This window comes from Carassius carassius, chromosome 43 (assembly GCF_963082965.1).
Source record: "Carassius carassius chromosome 43, fCarCar2.1, whole genome shotgun sequence".
NCBI lineage: Eukaryota > Metazoa > Chordata > Actinopteri > Cypriniformes > Cyprinidae > Carassius > Carassius carassius.
The window spans coordinates 4,687,950-4,714,793 of NC_081797.1; the positions used below are offsets into that span (position 1 = coordinate 4,687,950).

The 26,844-nt window shown below is 40.1% G+C and overlaps 1 protein-coding gene, 1 long non-coding RNA gene and 2 pseudogenes across 6 annotated transcripts; 2 read left to right on the plus strand and 2 right to left on the minus strand.

Moving 5' to 3' along the window:
- Positions 1-1,793: 1,793 nt before the first annotated feature.
- On the minus strand, positions 1,794-14,751 carry LOC132125274 (sorting nexin-1-like). The gene is made up of 15 exons (XM_059536601.1): positions 14,610-14,751; positions 10,876-11,527; positions 9,717-9,853; positions 9,297-9,363; positions 7,764-7,807; positions 7,544-7,685; positions 7,379-7,457; positions 6,063-6,138; positions 5,697-5,810; positions 5,491-5,584; positions 5,029-5,234; positions 4,371-4,514; positions 4,155-4,235; positions 3,163-3,234; positions 1,794-3,080 (listed from the first exon to the last, which is right to left on the minus strand). The coding sequence occupies exons 1-15, from the start codon at positions 14,709-14,711 to the stop codon at positions 3,030-3,032; spliced, it is 2,061 nt and encodes a 686-aa protein (XP_059392584.1). The 5' UTR covers positions 14,712-14,751; the 3' UTR covers positions 1,794-3,029.
- On the minus strand, positions 12,972-13,093 carry LOC132125982 (5S ribosomal RNA; annotated as a pseudogene).
- Positions 14,752-14,815: 64 nt separating the features above from the next.
- LOC132125276 (uncharacterized) lies at positions 14,816-17,372 on the plus strand. 5 transcript variants are annotated; one of them, XR_009426889.1, is made up of 4 exons: positions 14,816-15,221; positions 15,684-16,386; positions 16,484-16,652; positions 17,132-17,372. It is a non-coding gene; the product is annotated as an uncharacterized LOC132125276 (long non-coding RNA). The 5 variants fall into 5 exon arrangements; XR_009426890.1 differs by having other exon boundaries at positions 16,484-16,595; positions 17,132-17,371; XR_009426888.1 differs by lacking the exon at positions 17,132-17,372 and having other exon boundaries at positions 16,484-17,112.
- Positions 17,373-17,654: 282 nt separating this feature from the next.
- LOC132125275 (synaptic vesicle glycoprotein 2B-like) lies at positions 17,655-26,767 on the plus strand (annotated as a pseudogene).
- The last annotated feature ends 77 nt before the right edge of the window (positions 26,768-26,844 follow it).

The following is a 26,844-nucleotide window of genomic DNA, read 5'->3' on the forward strand; positions in this document are numbered from 1 at the left end:
CTATCTATCTATCTATCTATCTATCTATCTATCTATCTATCTGTCTGTCTGTCTGTCTGTCTATCTATCTATCTATCTATCTATCTATCTATCTATCTATCTATCTGTCTGTCTGTCTGTCTGTCTATCTGTCTGTCTATCTGTCTGTCTGTCTGTCTGTCCGTCTGTCTGACATATCAGGACACAACTCTGTATAATGACATGGGTATGACACAGGTTTTACAAGGAGAGGTTGACTTATGAGGACAAAACCCATGTCCCCATTTTTCAAAACGCTTATAAATCATACAGAATGAGTTTTTTTGAGAAAGTAAAAATGCACAAACTTTCCTGTGAGGGTTAGGTTTAGGTGTAGGGTTGGTTGAGGGCGATAGAATATACAGTTTGTACAGTATAAAAACCATTACGTCTATGGGATCAACCCACTTTCACAAAAACAAACGTGTGTGTGTGTGTGTGTGTGTCTCTGTCTGTCTATCTGTCTCTGTCTTAGTCTGTGTCTCTGTGTGTGTCTCTGTCTATCTATCTATCTATCTATCTATCTATCTATCCATCTATCTGTCTGTCTGTATATCTGTCTGTGTCCATCTTTCTGTCTGTCTGTCTGTCTCTCTGTCTATATTTCTGTCTCTCTGTCTCTGTCTGTCTGTCTCTATGTGTCCGTCTGTCTGTGTCTCTCTGTCTATGTCTCTCTGTCTATCTTTCTGTGTCTCTGTCTATCTTTCTGTCTCTCTGTCTCTCTCTGTCGTTCTGTCTGTCTCTCTGTCTATCTGTCAATTCAGTTCGAATGAGCTTTATTGGCATGACTTGCACAGTATTGCCAAAGCATTGTACATTACATTAATAAGGAATAAACAATTATATAATGCATAAAAATATCTGGAAAATATCCTACACAAAACAATATTAAATAATTTGGTTATTGCACTTTTGAATTTGTCATTTGTGTATTTGATCATCTCGTTTAATATTCCGTCGATGCCACATGCCTTGTTGGGTTTTAGTACATGTAGTCTATCTGTAAGCTCATTTATTGTGATTGGGAAATCCAAGGGATTCTAGTTTTTATTTCATTTCGAGCAGGATTTGTTTGTTGTTTTGTACAGATTTTCATTTTTTCATTTCGAGCAGGATTTGTTTCAGTTGTTTTGTACAGATTTTCAAAGTGTGTCCTCCATATATTCTCATTTTGAATGGCCAATTCTTCCTTTTTGGTCTATAGAGAATTTTCCAGCTGTTCCAAAGGTTATTGGTATTTATTGATTCCTCCATTGTTTGAAGTAATTGTTCTGTATGCTCTTCCTTTTTTGCTTTAAGAGTTTGTTTGCACACCTTAAGAGCTTCATGATACCGAAGACAGAGTTCTTATTTGTCAGGATCTCTGCGTTTTTTATTTGAAAGATTTCTTACTGTCGTTTGAATTATTTTACACTCACCGTCAAACCACTTCTCATTGGTGTTTTTTTGGATGATTTTTATCAAATTGCACATGGATGCTGATTGGTGGAATATATCTGTAATGTCCTTTAGTGCCAGATTTATGCCTACTTTACTTTGGATATGTGTTCATTATAAATTTGTCCAATAGTAATTTGATATCTGTCTCTGTCCATCTTCCTGTCTCTCTCTCTGTCTATGTCTCTATCTGTCTGTCTTTCTGTCTCTCTCTGTCTATCTATCTGTCTCTCTCTCTGTCTATGTCTATCTCTCTATCTCTCTGTCTGTCTGTCTATCTGTCTGTCTACACACACACACACACACACACACCAACAAAAGACTCTTAAATCAAAATCTTGATATTTGTAATTAAATCTTTATTGTTTTTTTCAAAAGAAGTGTCCATAGTGAAAAAAATATCTGCCCCCATTTTTCTAATAACATACTTTTGATGATTATGGCACCTAATGGTGAAGTCAAACCTGCTAACATCTGTTCAAAGTGTCATTACAGCAGGGCCCAAAATATAACTTCTACCGCAAACTAATAAACAAACAACAAAATGTTAGAAATGATGATGAATCTCAGACAGTTTTACAAACTCTGACAGCAGCAAAATCTGTATAAAAAAACAAAATCTAATGTAGAAACAATCATTATTAGTAGCGTAGCAAAAGATTAATTCATCATAACATGCCAGAATCAAGTGGATTACACAAATACAGTTTGACACAAAAAATAAAAACATGTTGGCATAAATGTCTACAAATGAAAACTTAAAGTAAATCAAGCAAAATGGAATGAAATTCTGAAGAACGACAAAAAACTACTTTAAGACTGAAGTGCTTTGGGCTTCCTGCTTGACCTGGTGATAGTGAGAGAAAACGCTTTAGGAATGCGTTTTTAAATGCTGAACATACAATCTGTAGACGAGTTCAAATGATCCTTGGAGTAAAAAACAAAAGCCAGCAAAAAAAAAAACACTGATCAATTTCTAACAGGCTGCTCAATGAGTGTGAGTGTTGACATACAGTTCCTGTCATTTCCACTGGTCAGTTCACAACACCCAGCCAGTTTCAGTCATTTGATTTCAACAGTCTCTAATAACTGTATTAAAACCTCTTTAACTTGCAAAATACAATGTCATCATGGTGTTTAAAAGTGTATATACCAATAATCTGGACAAACTAGGTCTATATTTCTCTCTGAAAACCGGGCTTATAAGTATAAATGTCTTGACTGGTCACACAAGTGGGCTGATGGGAAGTTTCTCACTGTGTGAGCGATGAGTGCCCTCTAGTGTAGACCACTGACATCACTGCTGATGAGTAACAAGGTTTGGTTGCATACAGAGGAGGAAGACACCCAGCCACCACATGTGTTCACATCCCACAAACAATAAAGATGCAAAGTAAGAAAACAAAGGTGAAGATCACACAGAAAATATACAGGTTACTAACTCAATCAGAGGAACGAGCGGCTGGATAGATGATTTCCCTTTGCAGCGCGACTTCTCTTGGTTTATGGGCGAGAGGTAAAGTGTAGAAAGGCCTCGGTTATCGGTGAGTGTGTGTTTGTGCATGGACGCCGAATCACGCGATCGCTTTCGCCTCTGGCAAAAACGCCTCCCAGTATTTTATCAGCTAGAAGAGAGAGCAAAATATGAATTATGGGTGTTTAAAAACACAATTTTGGTAGATAAAATGATTGAAAATGTTTCTGTACCTGTTGTTGCGAGTTCAGCAGTGACTCCAGATATTTGACGATTTGTCTCTTAAAGTCTCGAGCTTTCTCTTTCTGTTAGCAAAGAAATTCAAATGAACAGTTAGTCTTTTTGAAGAGATGAATGTTTTGAAAGGAGAATTTAAAGGAATAGTTTACCCCAAATTGATAATTTGCTGAAAATGCATCCGCCCCCAGGCCATCCAAAGATGTAGAAGTGTTTGTTTCTTCATCAGAACAGATTTGGAAAGATGTAGCATTGCATCACCTGCTCAGCAATAGATGCTCTGCAGTGAATGGGTGCCGTCAGAATGAGAGTCCAAACATATGATAAAATCATCACAATAATCCACACCTCTCCAGTCCATCAATTAATGTCTCGTAAAGTGAAAAGCTGTTTGTCTGTAAGAAAAAACCCCACCAGTAAGAATTTTTCAACTTCAAACTGTTGCTTCTGGCTAAAAAACTAGTCTAGAATCCATAATAACACTTCCTCCAGTGAATGAATCCACCAACATATTAGTTAAGAACGCTTTTTTCTTTTAAATGGAGCTTGATATGTGTATATTTCACTGCTGATTCAGAAGAGACAACTTTTTGACTGGAGGAACAAATGTTATGTTATAAAGGATTCCTATTTTAGCCGGAAGCAGGGGTTTGAAGTTAAAAACGTCTCAATGATGGATTTGTTTCTTACAAACATGCAGCTTATCACTTCACAAGACATTAACTGATGGACTAGAGAGGTGTGGATTACGGTGATGTTTTTAATCAGCTGTTTGTACTCTCATTCTGACGGCACTCATTCACTGCAGTGCATCCATTGCTGAGCAACTGATGTAAAGCTACATTTCTCCAAATCTGTTCTGATTGAGAACCAACTCATCTACATCATGGAAAGCCTGAGGGTGAGTACATTTTAATCAAACTTTAATTTTTGGGTGAATTATTCCTTTAATGCTGATATTTAAATCCATGTAGAAGTCAGGTCTCACATCAAAGCGGATGACTTCTTTCCGTACGGTGGCTGAGATTCTCTCAAATTCTCTCTCGTACTGTGTGACTTTTGCTTCCCACTGGAGGACGAGAATAAGAGAAGGCTCATTATAGAGCGGAGTAGTAAAGGTTACAGATGTTAGCGTTTATCTGTGGAACAGCAGTGAGTCTAGAAAACCTCCACCAGACAAACAGTAGCATGTTAGCGCAGTTACCTCAGCGATCTCATCCTTGGCCTGCTGGAGTTTGTCAGGTTTGTTGGCCCACAGGAGTTTGGCCTCGGCCTCTCTCTTCTTCTGCAGCATGTTCTCTGCGTCCTGCCAGCGCTGCCACACTTTCATTCTCTGATCAAAGCAACCCTGACAAACACAATAATATTATTATTATTAATAATGAGATGTATTAAGGGTTGGTTGGTTGGTATGCCTGAAATCTTATGGTGTTTGAACACGAACAAGATTAATAATTCGATACAAACAGATTAATATGCTAAATAATAATAAATACAATATTATTAAATTTTTTAATAATGTATAATATTTATTATTGTAGATATATCTCTCCAAGATGTAACATTTTGGCATCGTGATACATGTTATGTATTTACATTTTTTTTATATTATTAATTACTATTATTAAATAAAAAAAATGCAAATACAAATATGAGTTTGTAATAATAATAAATATATAAACTGATTTATTTTACATTGCTTAAAAAATGTTTTTTTATTAGTTTTTTATAATTATTAGAATTATCAACAAAACTTTATTGACATATATATATACACACATTTTGGAGAATCCCACTAATTCTTAAAGTCTCAAGCAAACAACACAATAACTATGCTCTGGAGCAGTTTTGTGTGTCTGTACCTTGACGGCTCCCAGCAGCCGTATATAATCGGCCAGCAGCTCTGAGAAGGTGAAGAAGTCGTTGGAGGCCTGTTCCTGATGGAGCTGCTCGATTCGATCCTCCACCTCGGCCAGCTGAGACAGAGCTCGCGACAGAGCCGTGTTGTCCTCCGAGCTGCCCAACATCGCCACGCTCTTCGCAAACACAGCCGTGTTCCCAGACAGCTCTGAAACACACATTATACCATCAAACCAGAAGTCCACTGACAGCATCACATACTTTCATCATCCAGTCAATTTATAGCAGCTAAAATAAAGCCCCGTCCTTATTTTTATGAATGAATATTGTGTTTCACTCAATAGATGTCACATTACAGAAATAAAACGGGTTGCACTGCATTTTTTAAAGAATAAATATCCACATTCAGGTGCAAGTTTCAGCTAATTTTTTTAAATCTGAAACTGATTGTTTGCACTTCTGACCTTTTCTGTGATTGACAAGCGATTCCACCATGACGTGAAGTTTCCGCATATGCTGTTCTTCATTTTCTACATCCTGGATCTTCTCGTCAAACCACTGAAACCAGAACACACACCGCACACACACACAGATTTATATTCAGTATCCTTTGTAGGTTTTCTTCAAGCCTCAATCTCTGTAAAGAGGAGTTCAATGTAGGTTCACTAACCACATCCTGTTCGTTCATCTTGATGGTCATCTTGCTCACAGCATCTGTGGCTTTGTTGAACATTTTAAGGAAGCCAGCTCCACTCAGAGTCTGTGTGCTGACTGCTCTGGGTAACTAACACACACACACACACACACACACACACACACACACACACACACACACACACACACACACACACACACACACACACACACACACACAGAGCACTGAATTATCATTACAAACAGCAAAGCTGATATTTCTGAATGTGAGGAATAGACACTTCTCTTAGGAAAGGTTTATGCTAATGATGAATTTTGCAGTTGCATGTGCTGAATAATTAAAAATGTTCATTTTTAGATCACTAAACAGAAGCGGTCTCACCTCCTCTTTCTCCAGAAACTCTCTCACATCAGGATCCTGCAGCAGAGACGGGTGACTCACAACCCTCTGAAGATATCTGCAACGACACAGACAAGCCTCACATTTAAAAATAGAGACATACATACAAGAAGTAGAATAATAATCACTACTACTACTACTAACATTTAGATTACAGTGTAAATGTGTTTTTTTTTTTTTAAATTAAAATATATATATTACAATTATATTACTATATAATTTTTCTGTTTATTACAAATAATATATATATATTAATTACTACTAACGTAATATATTATTGTATTATCCAATTTAAATAATCAATAACATTAGATTAGACAATACAAAAAAATATTATAAAATAATCTAATTTAATATAAATTGTAATTAATATTTTATTCCATAACGCACTATAAAAAAGTGACTTGACAAAATATTGTATAATTACATTTGAATGAGGACAGAAAAAAATACATTCAATGTTTGTAGTAATTAATATCAATATATATTATACTATGTTTACTTGGATATTAAGTATTTTACCTTATATTATAAATTTAAATTACATTATACAATTTTAATAATTTCTGTCAACATGAACATTTTAATGTATTAAAATTAGTTCGCACTAACATTATATTACATCTGTCCACATTAAAATTATAGTATATGTTTTTATTAATTATAACATTATGTAATTTTCATCCCTCATTAAAAATATATGCTATTTAATACTATATTTACACTATATTACATTATATTATTTTATTTACGTAATTTTAAAAGTTATTTAAGTAATTATTTATTAATATTAATATTAATTACTATTAACTATTATTATATTATATGGCATTATTCAATCCAAGTAATTTTTCTGTCCACATTAATTAAAATATATACATTAATATTTATTACTTCACCAATAGTGTTTTTATATTATATTATATTATATTATATTATATTATATTATATTATATTATATTATATTATATTATATTATATTATATTATATTATATTATATTATATTATATTATATTATATTATATTATATTATCCAGCCTAAATAATTTTTCAGTCCCCATTAAAATTAAAATATTGTGTCGCAGTAATTTGAGATTTTAGACCAATAAGATTTCATTGGAGGCAGGGCAATTTAGCACAATGTAATGAAAAGAGAAAACGAATGAGTGACAAAAAAAAGTAGTGACATGCCACACACTGGACAACTCTGGCTGGTCAAGACTAAAAGTCAGTTTACTTCAGTGCAATTCACTTCAGTGCTCCTAGATAAGAACTAATGTCATCTTGAGTGACGAACCTCTCTAGAGCAGCTCTCCTCCGCTCCACAAACTCTGCTGATGAATGGTCCTCCTTCCCAACTTTGACTTTTGTCATACCTGTCAAATCCACGCACATTTATTCAGAATCAGCCACGTAGTCACAATCAGTTCAGATCTGATGCATTAGCGGAGCAAGTTCTTACCCAGAATGCTCTTCTCTGGTGGTGGAGGTACGATGTATCCGTTCTGTGAATGTTTCTCAGAGAGCTTTTCATACAATCCCAGGAAATCACTGAAACGTCTGCGGACGGTGAACGTCTTGCTACGGAACATGGTTAGCGACGTCTGAGAAACAATGAGAAGATGAGATTTAGACTGTGTGTCATATTGTGTGTTTGTGTGAACAGGATGAGTGAAAATCACCTGTGTTGAAACTTTGTAGGCCATGTAAGCGTTCATACCATCACCTGTGAGGAGAAGAAAGAGAATCAGCTCAGATGACCAAAACAAATCAAAATAAACCATATCAATAAAACACATGTGCTGCTGATGTAAATGTAGCTGGTTATACAAAAGTAACAGGTTTAGCCTCAAGTACAGTAGCTGAGATGGTTTATGATCCTGCTCTTCTGACTGAAAAAAAAAAGTCTTAACTGGCCAAAGCTGGTCTCCAAGACATTTCTGTCAGCTTTTCAAACTAAACCAACTTAACAGCAGTTTCTCCAGGCCAGAGGACCAGGCTAAATCAGAAAACCAGTGTAAATAAGGCCCTATGATCTCAGCAAGACAGAAAATGCAGGTGAAAATTTTGAAAAATAATCTAATAAACACCACTAAATATTCAAAACAAAACATTTGACAGAGCCCTATAAATGGCAAATAAATAAATAAATAAATAGTTAAAGTTGTATGAATTTAATTGATTAAACAATTGATTTTGGTTAAAATTCAAATTAAAATTCAATCAAAAGATAAAAAAATGAAAACTGAATTTTGAAAAAGTAATCAGATTTTGAAAGACCCCAAAACATTTAATTTTTGTTCAACTGTCAATAAACTGTGTAAGTTTTATAATTCCAATTAATTAGACATGCTTTCTGATTACCTAAATGAAATTTTGAACATTAGAATGGAATCTAGAAAAATGTTAACTGAATAAAATCTGAATCCAGAAGAATTATTGAGAGAAAAAAAAAGTTATATATATATATAATTTTTTCCCCTCAATAATTCTACATATACACACACACACAAAAAAAAAAAAAAAAAAAAAACAGGTTTTATAGGGTTATACATAAACCAAAAAAACCCCCCACAAAAACAGAAGATTTTACTATTGCACCACTCAAGATTTACATATTTAAATGAATTGTGTTATGATTGGCTAATCTCTTTGGATATTAGCTGGATTAGGGAGGGAATTCTGCTTTAAAATACATAATGCATTAAAATCCGTTTTTTTTTTTTTTTTTAAAGAACAAGAAAGTCCTGGTTCGATTTTAGGATCTGTCTATGCTAAACAGTTCTGCCCAAAGATCCTACAAAGCATAATATAAAGGTATTTCTGGAATTATAACTATTTAATAATGAGTGTCTGCTGAATAACAAACAAATCATCTCTATACCCGTCTATAAAACCATAATGCCATATACAGGCAAACAGTCAGCAGGTGAGTAAACAGAAACACCACATAGCTTCCCTTTAACATTTAGTGCTGATTTTAGACATTGCAGTAACACCACACCTTTAAAAAAGGAGAAGGACAGGAAATGAAAAATAGCTGGCACAGGGCAAAAAGAGGAAGCTCTAGACAGCCGCATCAGTGATTTCACCTCAGAAGATAATCATAGTTTCCCACTACTGGCTTCAAACGCTGTTTTAAACGAATGTTTTATGAGCACAGTTTTAATCACAGAATTTAAAAAAATCTATATATATTAGAAAGTGAATCTTACCGACTTTCTCTGGATTCGTGACAGAAATGTTCAGATCAAACTTGTCCTCACTTTCCTCTTCCTCCAGCTTTATGTGCAAAAAGGAAACCGAAAAAAGAGAAAGGAAGAGCGAAACCGAGTGAGAACTGCTTCTGAGATGTAGATCTCTAGAGATGGGAATCGCAAGAAATTTAACAAATCTGGTTTTGATTCTGATTCCATTTGATGCTTTTAGTATATTGAAATAAATTTGATATTTAAAATCAAACAGAAATGAATTGTGCACGAGTCTTTTCGACTGATTCATTAAAAAGAATCGGCTCATGTGAGTCAGTGCATGTGAACTTGGTCATTAAAGGAATCAAACATCATTCTGTTTCCGTATTTGTTTTTTTAAACAGCTGATTCTCCAGCTCTTCATAAGCTGAGGGAGTTTTTTACCTCCTCCAGGGTTTTGGACGAGGCTTTGCTGGAGCTGCTGGCTACAGGGGCGGCAGGAGCCGATACTGACGGCTTCACAGCGTCTTTCTTCTTGCGGTCATTGAGAGGACTGTCCAGAGACAACTCCACTGTAGCCTCTGAGAAAAACAGTGAGAGAAAGTGCAATTTATGTATTCAATAAAACTAAAAAGATAGCATAGAAAACAACATAATCAGCAACATAACGCAGGGTGAGAGGGTAAAGGTCGCTGAGGAATTCCTTTTCCTCTTCCTGAGTCAACGCTGAGAAAGCGAATTCATCATCTATTGCTCAAAAGTGATGTGCATGCATTTCTGTTCGTACAATATATGTGCAGTAAAAAGAGTCAACAGCAGGAAAAGGTTTCGTTGTTGAAAAAACAGAAAGCCTGAGAACCATACAGCACTTCAATACAGTGTTATATTAGTTTTACTAATATACTATGATAGCATTAATTCATATTTTTAATACTTTTAATTTAAGGTCAAGTTTTAGTAATTTTGTTGTGAGCTTTTGTCATTTCCATTGGAAATATTCACAATTTATATGTCTATGTAGCTTTATTTTTATTTCAATTTTAACTTTATTACTTCAATATCTTTTTACATTACATTTATTCATTTAGCTGACGCTTTTATCCAAAGCGACTTACAATTGCTATATATGTCAGAGGTCGCACGCCTCTGGAGCAACTAGGTGTTAAGTGTCTTGCTCAGGGACACATTGGTGTCTCACAGTGGATTCGAACCCGGGTCTCTCACACCAAAGGCATGTGTCTTATCCACTGCGCCAACACCACCCCTTTCTGCTTTAACTCAACAAAAACTATTAGTGAAATGGATAGTTCACCCGAAAATGAAAATTCTGTCATAATTACTCATCCTCATGTCGTTCCAAACCCCTAAGACCTTCGTTCACCTTCGGAACAAAAATTAAGATATTTTTGATGAAATCCGAGAGCTCTCTGACCACACATAGACAGCAAGGATACTAACCCGATTCAGGCTCAGAAACATAGCAAAGAGATAAAAATTAAAAATTAAAAACAAACAAATTGAACTTGCTTAAAAATACTTAAAATGCTCTACTTAGAACAGTGCCACAGTTATGATCTGGTGTCACAGGTGAAATGTGTCGTACCTGAGAAGAGATCCTGCTCCTCAGAGTGAACCCCGTTGGTCCTGGAGCTGCTGCTGGACGAGGGTTTCGGGGCAGGTGCCGTCAAGGCTTCCTCTGTGAACAGATCCGTGGGGTCGTCTTTAACCTGTGTCTTGACTTTCACGTCTGATTTTACCTCTGTGAAAACATCGACAGGTGGTCCTGAAGGCTGAGGCTTCTTCGACACAACTTTTGGCGTCTCCTTAAACAGATCCTCCTCATCCTCATCATCACCGAACAGCTCTGCGCTCGCTGTATTCTTGACAGAAGAGCTTTTGCTGCTGCCCTTCGGAGGGTCTTCGAAAACATCCTGCTGTCGGGCTGCGTTTTTATGCACCGGTGGTTCACCGAGGACATCAGACTTTGGCACTTCTACAGGCTCGTTTAAGAGATCTGGCATGGGATTTTGGACCTCAGGTGAACTCATTACTTCACTATCATCATCCAGCGCGTCGCTGAACAGGTCGACGGCTTCATCGCTACTAGGTGAAGGGATCTTGGTGTCTACTTTCTTCTGGGGTTCAGAGTTAATGTTGCTAAGAGGATCGCTGAACATGTCTTCTAGTGGCTCGTTGAAGATGTCTTTAGTAGGTTTGGTTGAGTCTGGTGATGGAGAATCCATCTCTGAGATTGACTAGGAACAGCACAGAAATGATTATAGAGCTCATGTTGTAGAACTACTATAAATATATCTATTATGAGCTGAAACAAGATTAGATTGTGTTCAACAACATGTGCGATACTTTTCCATCTGGCATGGAATTTTATTAAATAGATTAAACATTTTTGGGCTGATTCTCACATAATATGCCTGGTTAAAGTTCACCAATAAATAGATGAATAAAGAATCTGTTTTTATTCTTTTATTTTATTATTTCATTATTCCACCCAAATAATTATTATTGAAACAGTAATTTTATATTTATCATGTCAGTAATAGTTTTTTATGTATTTGTGTGTCTCTACAACTGATGATTTAAAATAAACAAATAAATTTAATGATTTTTTTATGCTATTTCACTATTGCGACAGTAATTGCGCATATGTTAAAATATGGTAAAATGGTAAAAATATGGTAAAATATTTATCAGGTTATTACAGATATTTGTTATTTCATGTTGCTTTGCATTTAAAACAATTTCCCAACCAAATTCTCATGATTATAATAGTAACTACATAGCATTTAATTTTAATAAATATTTAGAATGTTAGTTTGTGTCATTTGCATGTATTTGTACAACTGGTGATTTAAAATAGTTAAATAAATAAATAATTTATAATTTTTTTTTGCATTGAAATAAAGCACATTTTACAACCAAATTCTCATTACTGTAACATAAGTGAAGTGAAAAAAAAGTGAAGTGACATTCAGCCAAGTATGGTGACCCATACTCAGAATTTGTGCTCTGCATTTAACCCATCCGAAGTGCACACACACAGAGCAGTGAACACACACACACACTGTGAACACACACCCGGAGCAGTGGGCAGCCATTTATGCTGCGGCGCCCGGGGAGCAGTTGGGGGTTCAATGCCTTGCTCAAGGGCACCTAAGTCGTGGTATTGAGGGTGGAGAGAGAACTGTATATGCACTCCCCCCACCCACAATTCCTGCCGGCCCGGGACTCGAACTCACAACCTTTCGATTGGGAGTCCGACTCTCTAACCATTAGGCCACGACATAATTACATATGATTTCAATTGTGAAAATATTTATTATGTTTTGTTATATTCCTTTCTGAATTTGTACAATTGGCTGAATTAATAAATAAATAAACCTATTGTATCACTATGCTTGCATTAAAAATTAAGAAGATTTTCCACACCTAAAAAATTAGAAGCTGCAATTGTCATGCGTATCTTTCAGTGATCAACAGTAAATATCCACCCAGAGGCCAAAGGGGGCTCTCGCGCTGAAAATCTAAATATGCCCCAGAAAAGAAATCCAGGAAATGCCTATCCTGCATCTGAATAAACAGAAGTTTAACAGACGCTGCTTTCATTGATTTAATAAATCGATGCATCGCGAATCCAGAAATGATTCAGGATCGATATATAAGTAGGGAAGAAAACCCAAAAGCTTACAGCACCTGGAATTATTCCCAGGAAGTCTACCATCCAAGTACTAACCAGGCCCAAACCTGCTTAGTTTCTGAGATCAGACGAGATCGGGCATAGCCAGGTTGGTCTGGCCGTAAGTGAAAACTGCTGCAAAGAGAGGGCTATTTAAAGATCAGCAACTCTAATGTCCAGTACATTATATAAGTAGGGAAGAAAACCCAAAAGCTTACAGCACCTGGAATTATTCCCAGGCAGTCTACCATCCAAGTAGTAACCAGTACCAAACATGCTAAGATTCGGAGATCGGGCATTGACTCTTTTTTTTTTTTTGCAAGATTATTATATAATTAGTGAAAAATTTCCAAAAAACTTACAGCACCTGGTATTCCCAGGCGGTCTACCATCCGAACATGATTTTGCATAGCTTGTCAGAGAACTACAGCTCTGTGTAGTAAATGCTACTACATCTGAAAGCAGGTGATGGAGATTTACTGCTAATCACAGAACCGGCTTTAATGATTAAAATGTACATGACAAAATTGCGTTTAATCGCGTTCGATTAATCTTGCAGCCCTTAATGCAAATGTGTTAACTCATGACGTATAAAAGTAACAGGCAGAAGATTAAAAAATATGAAGATTCGTTGAGGCGGTTCAGAGTCTGAATATTTCTTTTAAAATACGATATTTTCATTTATCATGCACTTTTTGATGAACAACTTTACAGACTGTTAACATTGCAGGGTTGCTACGTTACAAATTGCAAAAGAGATATTTTTTCGAAAACCCTTATGACCTGCTCTTTAACGATACAACGGTTGCAACTCATGAATCAACCCACGCTGGGTTCAAACCTTCAACCTTCCAGTTACAAGATCTTTAACCACCACCCTATCATGACTCACATACAGCAACTGTAAATCCCTTCCCACACAGCAAAATCTTCCCAAAATAAGAGCTTGCTAGAAAAAAAGGCATTGAGACGTTCACTCACATCTGATACTCACATGATCACACCATCAGTACTTTGACCTGAAAAGACTGGAATTATTACACTAAGTAAATATTGACTGCTGGACAACTGCTCATTTACTAGAGACCGAGATGCCTTCCCAGTACTCATATTTTAGTTAGGCTCTGCATGCATGCATATGCGCACATTTTAGACGCATACAAAATATTTTAACTGCAGTCTGTTGGGTGGTTTTGCATAAACAAGTCAAAAAACTGTCACACTTCCTTTAGACAGAACATGTTTGTTATACGCACACATACGCGCGCTCTCTAACAGTGTGCCTTCAGAGTCAGTTTGGAAAACTGGGTCACATTCCTTCTGATATTATTTACTCAACTAAAAGAGTCCTTCAAGAACTTAAGTATGTCACGCGCAGGCCTAGGCTCAGATCTATTTAACCCCGCGGAAGGACCAAATCTGAGGAGATGGTGTAAAAACGTATACGTTATTAAATAATTACGCAAATATGATTACAGAAAACTAAGTGTAAACCAGCAGAGCTGAAGATCTACGGCTGAAGAAGAACGGGCAGATCCAAGGGTGTCAGAGGAGTGAAAGTGATCGGTCTTCTCTTTCTGTCTGTGTGTGTGTGTGAGGTATACAGCTTTGGCTTTATAAACGCGTTTAACTGCGTTACTCACTGTTCCCGTGAACGCATCCGCTCCCTCGTCGCTGTCTTCCAGCAGCTCGGGCTCCTCTGAGTCCGGGAAAGGCGGAGGACTGCGCTCCGAGTTGGCCGCCATCTTCAGCTACACACACACACACACGCACACACGGAAAAACTATATTTTACAAGCGGAGAGCGCGAGAGCAATGACAGAGCGACATTGAACTGAAACGGAGATCGAGAGAGATAGAACGTGAGAAACAGCGACGCCTGGTGGTCAAGAGGGGCGGGGTTTGCGCTGTTACGTCACGCCCACAAGACCACTCCCGAATTATATTTTACGTATACACTGATAATTGTTTCTAATAAAATACGCTTGAGTTCAGTCGTTATGGAGGTCTATATTTTTACACGGAGAAAATTCGAGGACGTGCGCTTGAGAGGGACTGGCCTTGGTGTGACGTTTACACAAACCACGCCCACTGAAGTGTCTGTTTACGGAAGTACAGGAGCGAAATGAATTATTTGATCAGAGATCATGTAGTTTAACTCATAAATAGTTTCATTTGAAATATTATTATTATGCCTCGACGGACTCATGAAGACACAGAACCCCTGCTTTCGTCCACTCCTATCGATGAAGACGGTAAATTAATTATTATTCATCATGTAACGTTAAAACCTGTTATTCGATATTTTTCGTCTGCATTTTCGTAGACATTTTTCACCAGATAGACTATTAAATCTGATTGAATATTACATTGTACTCAGAGCATGTTATGCACGAAATTATACAAAAAATAATAATAATAATACTGTAGTAGTAACGTGGTACAGAGAAATTATTAGAACACTTCACCAGCTAAAAAATTGGTTTTAATCAATTATTTCTATGTTCTGCTGTAGTGTGTCAGTAGGAAATATCAGTTTACATTTCCAAACATTTATTTTGCCATTCATTGTAATAATCCAGTGAGATTTTTGATCTGATTTTTGAAGAAACAGAACAAACTAAGACAGACCCAATCCAGAAGAACTGTGGCAACGACTCCAAGATGCTTCAAGAAATAATGTTTATAATCATTTTAATGATATATGTTTCCATTAGATGACCAGGCATCCAGCAGAAAGAAACTTTCATATGAGGAGGCAGTTGAGAAAGCAGGTTAAATCGTATTTGTTTTACCTTTATGTATTCAATGTGCTAAATAATTGGTCCAGCATTTAGTTTCATATGTGTGTCCAGATGTAGTGGTCAGTGATCCTCATGTTTCTGTCTGTCTGCAGTTTGAGCTCTTCCACTCTTCCACTTCCTTGGTTATTATCTGTGCTGCTTTCTTATTTGTTTGATTTTCTAACCAAATATTTCATCATGTTGCATTTTAAAAACAGAAAATTAGGCATTTGTGATTCATTCATGTTGAGAAAACGGTTACGACATTCTTAAACTGCATGTCAAACAAGGACCATCAAATATTCACTTTTCATTTTTATCAAATAAATTGTCAGGAATGCAGTTTGTTCCCTATTTGGTTGCCTTATCACGTGTCTGAAACCTGCAGAGTCATGCTTTTTACAAGAAATACATAACCGACCCAGTGATTAAAACTGCTGACATAACCATGTGATTTGATAACGGCTGTTTCCTTCGACAGGGATGATGGTGGGCGGTTATGTTTGAGGGTATCTGGCTGATCGCAGCGGAGTGTTCTGGTCGTCTCACTGGCAGGGAATGGCATATTTGGGGCGGAGGCCAGTTTGGCCCAGAGTTTCTGGCTCTTTTTTCTCCTGCGGTTCTTCAGTGGAGTCAGGTAATGACATGCCAAAAGAGTTTTTACACACACAGAGACTTTCTGGAGGTTTAGATTTGACTAAAATCACATGAATGCATCTGTGTCTCACTCTCAGGGTCGGCGGCTCCATTCCTGTCATCTTCTCCTGTTTTTCTGAGTTTCAGCCACGTTTGAGGAGGGGGGTTATGATCAGCGCTCTAGGATGGCTGGAAATATTTTAACAGCAGGTAAAACTATCATCCTCTGAGCTGAGAGAGCAGTGTCTCTAAAATGCTGCCTAGAAGGTTGGACTAATAATTTGTTCCTGTTTTAATATTAAAACATGAGCAGTAAATAGCACAATCAAAACATCTAGAGATTTACTCATGTTTAAACAAGAATTAAATTAAAGACAACAATACATAGCCAATAATGTACATACAGTATGAATAAAAAATATAAAAGATATATAAATAAATAAAATAAATATGCACAAGACAAAATTATATGTACAATTGCTAAAAAATAAAAAAACTATATAAAATAACTATTAAATAAAATATATGTGCTTAAGCAAAATCGTATTAATACATAAATATAATTCATACATTTAAAACAGAAAGATATAAAGATATAAAATTGTATAAAGTATATGCCACTATTAAAAAAAAGGCCCTAAATAATAAGCTAATAAATAGGCAGTACTCATTGTCATCTGCACAAAACATTCACACATAAATATGTTGTGTTTTGTTCAGGTGTGAGTTGTTGTGACTTATTTCAGACTGTTGATGCCAGAGAGCCCCAAGTTCCTCATGGAGGTGCATACCGAATGATACGTTACTTTTTACTTTAGACTGCTTGAAAAGTTCAATGAATAAACCAACTTTTACAGATTTGGTGGCACATTATTTCACTATGTGTTCTTCTTCCACAGACAGGACGTGAGACAGAGGCTTTTTCGGTGTTCCAGAAGATGTTCAAACTGAACAACAGATGTGCCACAAAACCATTTCCTGTATGTACATTGATATCTGCAGTCATTTCTAGGCCAAACTTATTCACAAAGGAAACTATTATTATGGTCTGTCAGTTGATAAAACAGTTTCTCTTAACAGGCAGCAGGTCTTATAGTAAGATCCAGAGATGATGGAGTAAAAAACAGACCCACTAGCAGCTCAAGATGTCAGCGGCTTGGCCACCAACTCAAACAGGTTCACAGCACTCTTCACACATTATTGAGATTTTGATTATCTGCTTTCTATTAATGCTAACAGGAAGCGTTAATGAGCTCTTCTTCTACAGGCTCTGGGTCTCATGAAACAGCTGTTTGTTGGAGCGTTGGCTTCCAGAAGTGTGGTTCTGCTGTTTCTATTTTTCTGCATTTCATTTGGGTACATAAATTATACAAATGATAAAGGCAAAGTATTCTGCCAATTTAAGTTGTATTTTTTTCTTTTTCTTTTCTGATGTCCACTAATAATGTTAGTTAAGGTTTTTACACCCATTTTATTGCTACACTTTTATATGTAAATGAGCTCTGTTCTGGTTGGCTAAATGCCACACAAGCTGTTTTTGCTGCTGTACCTTTAAGATTTGAATTGGTTATAACTAGTTAAGGTCATTTAAAATGCTGCACATTATGAGTAAATATTATTCGATGTTGTAATCCTGTGTGTGCAGGTTTTATGGGTTATGGTTGTGGTTTCCAGAGTTTTCTAAGAGAGCTGAGGATGGAGGGTCTCGAGTCCAAAGCTCAGAAAATGAAAGCTGCTGTCCTGTCCAAACTGCAGGTTAATGTTACAAAACCAGACCAAAAGAGACTAATCATTATTTTTCTAATAATCAGCAAAAGCAAAAAAAAAAAAAAAAGAAATATGTTAGTTATACCATTAGGAAGTGTATTTTAGTTTCAAGCAGTATTTAAAATGGCTCTGTGTTGTTTGCTTGTGTTCATGTGTGTTTTCTAGTGTATATGGAGGGTTTCGTAACTGCAGCTTCAAACTTGCCGGGAAACATTTTCACAATCCTTCTCATGGACCGAATTGGCTGGAAAATCCTGCTTTGTTAGTAGTTTCTTTGCTTTATTACTACATTAAAATATTAAAAGCAACATATTAAAGAATATATAATGATGATGTGGATGTTTTCTCTGTCGGGTAGCCGTCAGTTTGCTGGTGTTCAACCGGAGTGTGTTTGTCATCTACATGGTGAACTGGACGTGTTGGGAACTGAACTTTATTCCACACAACTATGGTAAACCCTTACATTTATTGGTAATCTTATATTGCTAATGATTTCACATCTAATTCTTGATCTTAATTCTTAATTCTTTTGCAGTTGTGTCTTTACTTCTCCACCTGTTTTTTTCTCACCTTTCTGACCTAGTGAGCATTTCGCTGTCCAATGGTCATGCCTTAACTTTGCAATTTCTGTATTGCATTAGTTTTGAATATTACTCATGGGGATTTAATCATTTTGTAAAGTCTATTTTTTGGCTCATTTACCTGTAAAAGTAAACCTGTGTAGCAGAAATGACTCAAACCAGACAAATTAAAGAGTCGTTTAGGGCTGTGGTTGAAACACGAGCCGAATTCCTCAGTAAGGCAACAGGAAGTCATAAAACATTCTGTGCCACAAGTCCCAAGCAAGATAACCAACCAACCAATGCTTTCACAGAACAGCTTTCAACATCACTAGAACAATAATTGACAATTTCAATTCGGAGAAGAGATTTGTCAAATTTGTTGTTCGTAATTGATAGGCAACGCCGGACATCACGTGTAAACCCATGAGAGTACTACACAAGATCTTTTGACTTCCCCCACCCAGCAGAACCAGACTGAAATTCCTAAGGGGGAGGGGCCTTTGAACCTCTGGTCTCCACAGAAATCTTTGTCAAGAGAATGGCAAAGAAACTGTCTTTTCTACATATATATGGACCAGAATGAACTCAAAAAGACTTCGATACGATCAGTCCATCGCTTCACTCCATATTTATTTATATGTCACCCACACATTTGACTATCATGTTATAATCACTTATTGTGTATGTCTTTTAATAACTATGGGATAGCTTAAGGATACATTTTCATGTCTAGTATCTATGTAACAGAATCTGCTTGCTTGAAATAGTCCTGACCATCAGTTATTTGTCAAATGTATCATATTCTTGTTATAGGAATCATGTCCAAAATTAGACCCTGCAAGAGCGGAAAATTCAGACCACATGCTTGATAAGATAACATGATTTATGATACCCCGAGCCAAGACAATATCTGATTGGTCAAGACAACATTTGAGGTGTGGCCAACAGGCCAGTTTAAATACTCAGGACACCATAAAATCTTGCTTTTAGTTGTTAGCTTTGCTCTGCTATTAGTCATGTATGCTTTTAGTTTAGCCTTGCTTCTGCTATAAGTCATGCCTGCTTTTAGCTTTGCTTCTTAGCTTTAGCTTTTAGCCATGCTGTTTGTCATCACTGTTCTTTGAGCGCGGTCCCAGCGTGCGTCGGCCTGCACGCCTGCTGCTACTTAGCCACGATGAGAAGAAACACCACCTAGTCTCGTCAAACTTTACTTCTTTTCTTTTCCGTTTGAGAGTTTCGTGTTCTGAGTTAAGTTTTGTAATGTCGAGTTCAACTTCAACCAGCCACACAACTCTGCATCTTCAGCCAACGCCCAACCACGGGCTTCCCAAGACGTCACTTCAACGACTACTGAACTTCCAGCCAATCAGCGACATCGGGATTCCCCATTTCAACGACAACAAAGGGGACTCCCTTTTCACAGGAGACGCAAGTAACTTTACCTCCAGACTCTGACCTTTACTGGTGTATCTAATATAATTTTAACCTCATTGAGGAACTCAATGCGAGGGTTAATTAAGTGATTGATGGCTGTTCATGTCTATGCAATTTAACGTATTGCTGTAAACTTGGGATTCCACATTTCCATTCTCTTAAACTCATCTTTCCCTAACTTTCGATCTTCCTGCAACTTGTGTGAATGTGTGCGTGTGTGCGTTTATGTGTTAGATTAGTTTATATGTCTTAGATTTATCTAATAAAGCCTTATTCATATTGAAAAGAGAAGTATCTTGTGTTTTGTGCTTACAAGTTAATGTTTTAAACATCTCGGTTACGTATGTAACCTTGGTTCCCTGAATAGGGAACGAGATGCTGCGGTGACGTCACCACGTATGGGAACACCTTCGGTGTGACGAATGTCTGAAGCCCTATACCATCCCGCCAATCCTATTGGCCAAATAGCGCGTGGCACCGCCCAGTCATGCGTAGGCATATATATACCTGGTGCCGCGCGCCATTTACCTCAGATTTCATGACGAGAAGGGAAGAAAACTATCAAGGTACGGCACGGCCAGAACCGCAGCATCTCGTTCCCTATTCAGGGAACCAAGGTTACATACGTAACCGAGATGTTCCCTTTCATAGGTCACTTCGATGCTGCGGTGACGTCACCACGTATGGGAACGCTATACCATCACGCCTGACGTACCTGATAGCTTGGATCCAAGGAAGCATCTGCTCAAGCGGAGAGAACCCGGGAGCCAGGGGCCATCCTCACATCCAGACTGTAAGACCTGATAAAAGTGCTCGGTGAGGACCAACCTGCCGCAGCACAGATATCATCCATAGAAGATCCACTGAGAAAGGCTTGAGAAGAAGCCACTGCTCTTGTGGAATGACCTTTTACTCCTAAGGGCGAAGCGAGCCCGCGCGCCTCATAGGCCAAGGAAATAGCCTCCACCAGCCAATGGGACATGCGCTGTTTCGTAACTGCATGGCCCTTATTCTTATGTCCAAAACAGACAAACAGCTGGTCAGACTCACGCCATGGGGCAGTGCGATCCACATAAGTCTTCAACGCCCTCACAGGGCAAAGACTTAGATCTCCAGACTCTGTCGCAGCAGGAGAAAAGGCCTCCAGGACCACCTGCTGAAAATGAAAAGGATTAGACGCGACCTTAGGAATATAATTAGGCCTAGGTCGCAACAACACTTTCACAGAGCCTGGTGCAAACTCCATGCACGAGGGTGAGACAGAGAGAGCCTGTAAATCCCCAACTCTTTTAAGGGAGGATAAAGCCATGAGAAGAAGTGTCTTAAGAGACAGGAGCTTATCCGATACAGTTTCCAGGGGCTCAAACGGATGCCCTGACAAACCCAGTAACACAATGGATAAATCCCATGAAGGAACTCGCACAGGGCGGAAAGGCCTCAACCGTCGCGCACCCTGTATAAAGCGAGAAACCAGTGGGTGACGACCCACTGAAACACCACCTATATGCTCATGGTGAGCTGAGATAGCTGCCACATAAACCTTCAAGGTGGCTGGTGTCAATCCCTCCGAAAAACGGTCTTGAAGAAATTCCAGTACTGAAGCCACAGGGCAGTAAACTGGATCCACATCATGAGTTTCACACCATGTCATAAACAGTTTCCACTTGAAAGCATATAAGCGTCTCGTAGAAACTGCTCTAGAGTTCAATATAGTCTCGGTAGTTTCAGCAGAAAGACCGGGACATATCAACTCACTCCGCTCAGAGGCCACGCCCACAGGTTCCACAGATCTGGTCTGGGATGCCAGATCCGTCCCTGTGCTTGCGATAATAAATCCCGTCTGAGGGGAATCTCCACCGGAGAGCCCGCTAACAGATTGATGAGATCCGCAAACCATGGCTGTGTGTGCCATCGCGGAGCCACCAGCAACAGCTGTCCCACTCTGTCCCGCCGTATTCTGCATAATACCGCTGGGACTAGCCGAATCGGAGGAAACGCATACAAGCTGGTCCTGGGCCAGCTGTGAGCTAGCGCATCCAGACCCAGGGGTGATGGAGGGCTCAGGGAGAACCATAGCGGGCAATGCGTAGTCGTGCTCGACGCGAATAAATCCACTTCCGCTTCCCCGAAAATATGCCATAGGTGATTCACCGTTTGGGGGTGTAATCTCCATTCCCCTTGTTCCAGAGTCTGCCTGGATAATAAATCCGCTCCGAAGTTCAGTCGTCCGGGGATGTGAACAGCCCGGATCGACAGAAATTTGTCGTGAGACCAAAGAAGAATCCGCCTCGCCAGTCTGCACAGAGGGCGAGAACGTAATCCTCCCTGATGGTTCAGATAAGCCACGACCGCAGTGTTGTCCGTTCTGAGAAGCACATGACGGTCGGTCAGTAGACTCGAAAAATACTGGAGAGCCAGAAAAACCGCCAGTAATTCCAATTTGTTTATGTGCCAGCTGCGTTGTGCCGCTGTCCACACTCCGTGGGCTGGGCGCCCCTGACAAACAGCTCCCCACCCGGTCAAAGACGCGTCTGTCGTGACAGTCTCTCGGGAAGCACAAATTCCCAGCCGAACCCCGGTGAGGAGAAATTCGGCTGATGTCCATTGCTTTAACGACATCACACACCTCCGCGTCACCGAGATCGTTCGATGCGGAGAACAACGGGGTGAAATATTCTGTCGTTTCGTCCACCACTGAAACGGGCGCATGTAAAGCAAACCCAGGTGAATCACGGGAAGCGCCGCCGCCATTAGACCTAGTAGTCTGAGGCACAGTCTCACTGTCACTGTGTGACCCGCCCTGAAGTGCTGAACGCATGACATAATCGACTGAGCGCGCGGGGCAGAAAGCTTCGCTGTCATCGCGCGAGAGTCCAAATCTACTCCCAGAAAGGTAATCCGTTGAGAGGGGATTAATACACTCTTCTGGAAGTTTGCGCGTAAACCCAGGCTGTGTAAATGATTTAGCACAATATCTCGATGAGAGTGTGCTTGAGTCTGAGAGTGCGCTAACACCAGCCAGTCGTCCAGATAGTTTAACACACGGACGCCCCGGAGCCGCAACGGGGCCAGAGCTGCGTCCATGCATTTTGAGAATGTACGGGGAGCTAGCGCTAAGCCAAAGGGAAGAACGCGGTACTGATACGCTTTGCCCTCCAAAGCGAATCTGAGGAACTTCCGGTGTCTCTCGATGATCTGAATATGAAAGTAAGCATCCTTCAGATCGATCGTGACAAACCAGTCGTTTGGTTGAATCTGAGACAAAATAGATTTTACCGTCAACATCTTGAATTTGCTCGACCTGAGTGTAAGATTTAGACGGCGTAAATCCAGAATGGGTCGTAATCCGCCGTCCTTTTTTGGTACCACAAAATAACGGCTGTAAAACCCTGACTCCATCTGAGAGGGGTGTACTTCTTCTATAGCCCCTTTGCTCAGTAGAGCTAACATTTCCTGTCTCAGCACCGCCATGTCCATCGGTTTTATCACCGTGGAGAGAATTCCGCGGAAAGGGGGCGGGCCTTTCCGAAACTGAATGGTGTATCCGTGACAAATTGTGCGTAACACCCATTGAGAAATGCCGGGCAAGCGTTCCCACGCGGCCCGAAACAATATTAGCGGTTTCAACATGTTCGTTTCCTGCAGCGCTGTTGCACACATAGAAATGTCCGGGCACGAAAGACTCATGGTGTTCGTGCACAGGGGAAGTATATGCAGAGCAGGCGTTGTATCTCGTTGTACGTAATCCTGAAACATGTCCACGGCAGGAATTAGGCCAACAGATTGAGCATCGGGCTCTGCCGCTAGCGAAACAGCGGCGGCTGAGCGAGCCGTCATGACGGGCCGTTCGATGAAGACCCTTTGAAGCGCTCCTCGAGCTCTGAAAACTGGATCGTGCATAGTGTCTGAGGAAGCGATTGGTGTTACAGTTGGCTCCAATGCTGTTCGAGGCGCTGTTTGCGGCGAAACAGTCAGGGTCTGAGCGTGGGGACTGCAATGAGAGTGTTGGATGCGCGAAAGCGGTCCAACAGCGCTCTCTAGCGGAGGGCACAGTCCCTGGCAGGCAGCGAAAAAATCAGGAGCTGCTGTTATGTGCCCGAGGGCGAGAGGCCTTGGCCGTCGAACTCAGGTTCAATCTTTTTCGCTGGCGTTGTTGAGCCGGTGGAACAACCCTAGGGCCCCAGTCCTTGCGAGGGGGCGCCATAGGTGAAGGCTCTTCCCGAGAGGGCACTTGCTGGCGGTGAGAGGAGGTTGAGCGAGAACGCGCGGGCGCCTGACGGCGTTCAACCTCTCTGGGTCTGCGGGGAATCAGCTGGCGGAAAGCGGCTGATTGTTGTTTCGCTGCTGTGAACTTCTCCACCACTGAAGTGACCGCCTCTCCAAATAAACCGTCCTTAGACACAGGGGCATCCATGAGGAAAGATTTATCTTTTTCCTTTATATCGGTGAGATTAAGCCAGAGGTGGCGCTCAACCGTAATTAATCCAGCCATGGAACGGCCCACTGCTCGAGCAGTATGTTTGGTAGCACGAAGCGCCAAATCAGTAGCTCGCCGTAGTTCCTTGACCGCCTCAGGTGTAATGCCGTCCCCCTCGTCCAATCCTTTTAACAGCTCCGCTTGGTAGGCCTGAAGGATCGCCATGGAATGAAGCGAAGCAGCCGCTTGACCAGCGGCCATATAGGATTTTCCCACTAAGCTAGACGTGACTCGACACGCCTTCGAGGGGAGGAGGGGGCGGGACTTCCACGCCGCGGCCGAATTAGGCGCAAGATGTTCGGCGAGAGTCTCTTCTATCGGCGGTATCGCTGTATAGCCGTGACTCGCCATGCTCGAAATGGTGGCGAAATCCGCGGCTGCAGCGTTCGTGATGCGCGCCGCAAACGGCTGTTTCCAGGACCTCGAAACCTCCTGGTGGAGGTCCGGGAAAAAGGGTAAAGGCCTCCGGGGCTGCGCAGGTGTCCGACTAGTTAGAAAACGGTCGTCCAGCTTCGAAGAAGGTTGGGCCTCGGCCTTCTCAACCTCCCATTCCAGCCCCAATGTAACCACTGCACGGGAAACCACATCCAACAGCTCACTGTAGGAGGGGGAAACACGCCTCTCCTGTCCACTAGGAGGGAGAGGGCTCGTGTCGGCCGCGAAGTCCTCAGACCCCGAGGCCGCAGTGGAAAGAACGTCGTCATCATGACGGTCACAACCGAAGGAGATGGCACTACATGCCCCCGGTGTGGGCCGTAAATCCTCACAGGAGAAAACGACAGGTTCAAAAGTTTTCCTGTGTATTAGGGTAGGGGAGAGCGAGCGATGTGGAGAGTAATTTTCCATCGCTGAACTGTCCTCGAGCTCCATGTCACACGTGTCACCCCAAGCTATCACCTCGTGCGGTGCCTCGGCAGTCGCAGAAGTGGTGTGGCGGGGGTTAGACACGGCGACATCGGAGAATACATCTACCCTCGAGCGAAGGACCCTGAGTCGCAGGCCATCGCAATGGGGGCATGAAGAAAGGCCGCTAAGCGCCTCCTGTGCGTGGTGTAAGCCTAGGCAGACTACGCACCTGTCATGAGTGTCCCCCTGAACGATGTACCTGGTACACGGGTCCTTGCACTTCTTAAAACTCATCGCGTCCGCGGAGAGGAGTATACTGCTCGTGATGATTCGCTGAGAACGCGAGACAATAGGGCACAGAAGATTCGCTTCGTACTGAAGGAATGAAATCTGAGGTAAATGGCGCGCGGCACCAGGTATATATATGCCTACGCATGACTGGGCGGTGCCACGCGCTATTTGGCCAATAGGATTGGCGGGATGGTATAGGGCTTCAGACATTCGTCACACCGAAGGTGTTCCCATACGTGGTGACGTCACCGCAGCATCGAAGTGACCTATGAAAGGGAACTGCCGATCTTGTTACTGTGCTAATTGATAGTGTTTTCACTATAGTTTGGATATTAATATCCAGTGCAGATTTGATGTTAAACGGCTCATTCAGTGAATCGCAGGGCATCTCAGTGATCAGTCGTGAAACAGTGATTCTGTTCAAATTCCCTTTAAAATCTTAAATGATTCCCTTTGAGCTAAATTGACCTGTTTCCCTTACACCTGCTTAATAATTCTGCATATCTGAATATAAGGAGTTTTTTACTTCCAGCCTTTATCGATCAATTATATATCACTTATAAATGATTAAATAAAAAAAATCTTAGTATCAGAATATTAATGTGCTGAATAATTATGCGTGCAGTGTTAATTACATTTTAAAATATATTCAGTTAATTTCAGTTGTAAGAATTTTTCACAGTTTTCTCAAATTTTTGGTCAAATAAATTGCAGAATTCTGAGGATTTAAAGAATGAATGTATTAACTGCAGTTTCTCTTCTGTAGCTCGTCAGCTCTGGGGGTTTTCACTGGAGTGGGTCGTGTAGTGGCCATCATGGGAAATGTTTGTGTTTTGGCAGCTGGTGGACTCTTACTGTGCCGTACCTGCGCTCCTGCTGCTCTACGACTGCCTCAAACTAAAGAGACTGAACTCACGTGATACAAACACACACTTAGTTGACTGATCAGTTGACTTTGTCAATCCTGGGATTTTGGGACCAAACACTAAACCAAAGAACTTTGACACTTTGCAGTTTTGCCCTAAATGTTGCACAAGTTCACTTCTAGAAGTCAGCCCACAGAGTCCAAAAAAATTATTGT

Bases quoted from the DNA above. Each gene is read 5' to 3' on its own strand.
- LOC132125274 (XM_059536601.1), bottom strand. From the start codon at position 14,711: ATGGCGGCCAACTCGGAGCGCAGTCCTCCGCCTTTCCCGGACTCAGAG. The intron at 5,811-6,062 runs GTGAGACCGCTT...TGTGTGTGTTAG, and splicing joins AGTTTCTGGAGAAAGAGGAG to TTACCCAGAGCAGTCAGCAC. The intron at 3,081-3,162 runs GTACAGAAACAT...TCTCTCTTCTAG, and splicing joins TGCTGAACTCGCAACAACAG to CTGATAAAATACTGGGAGGC.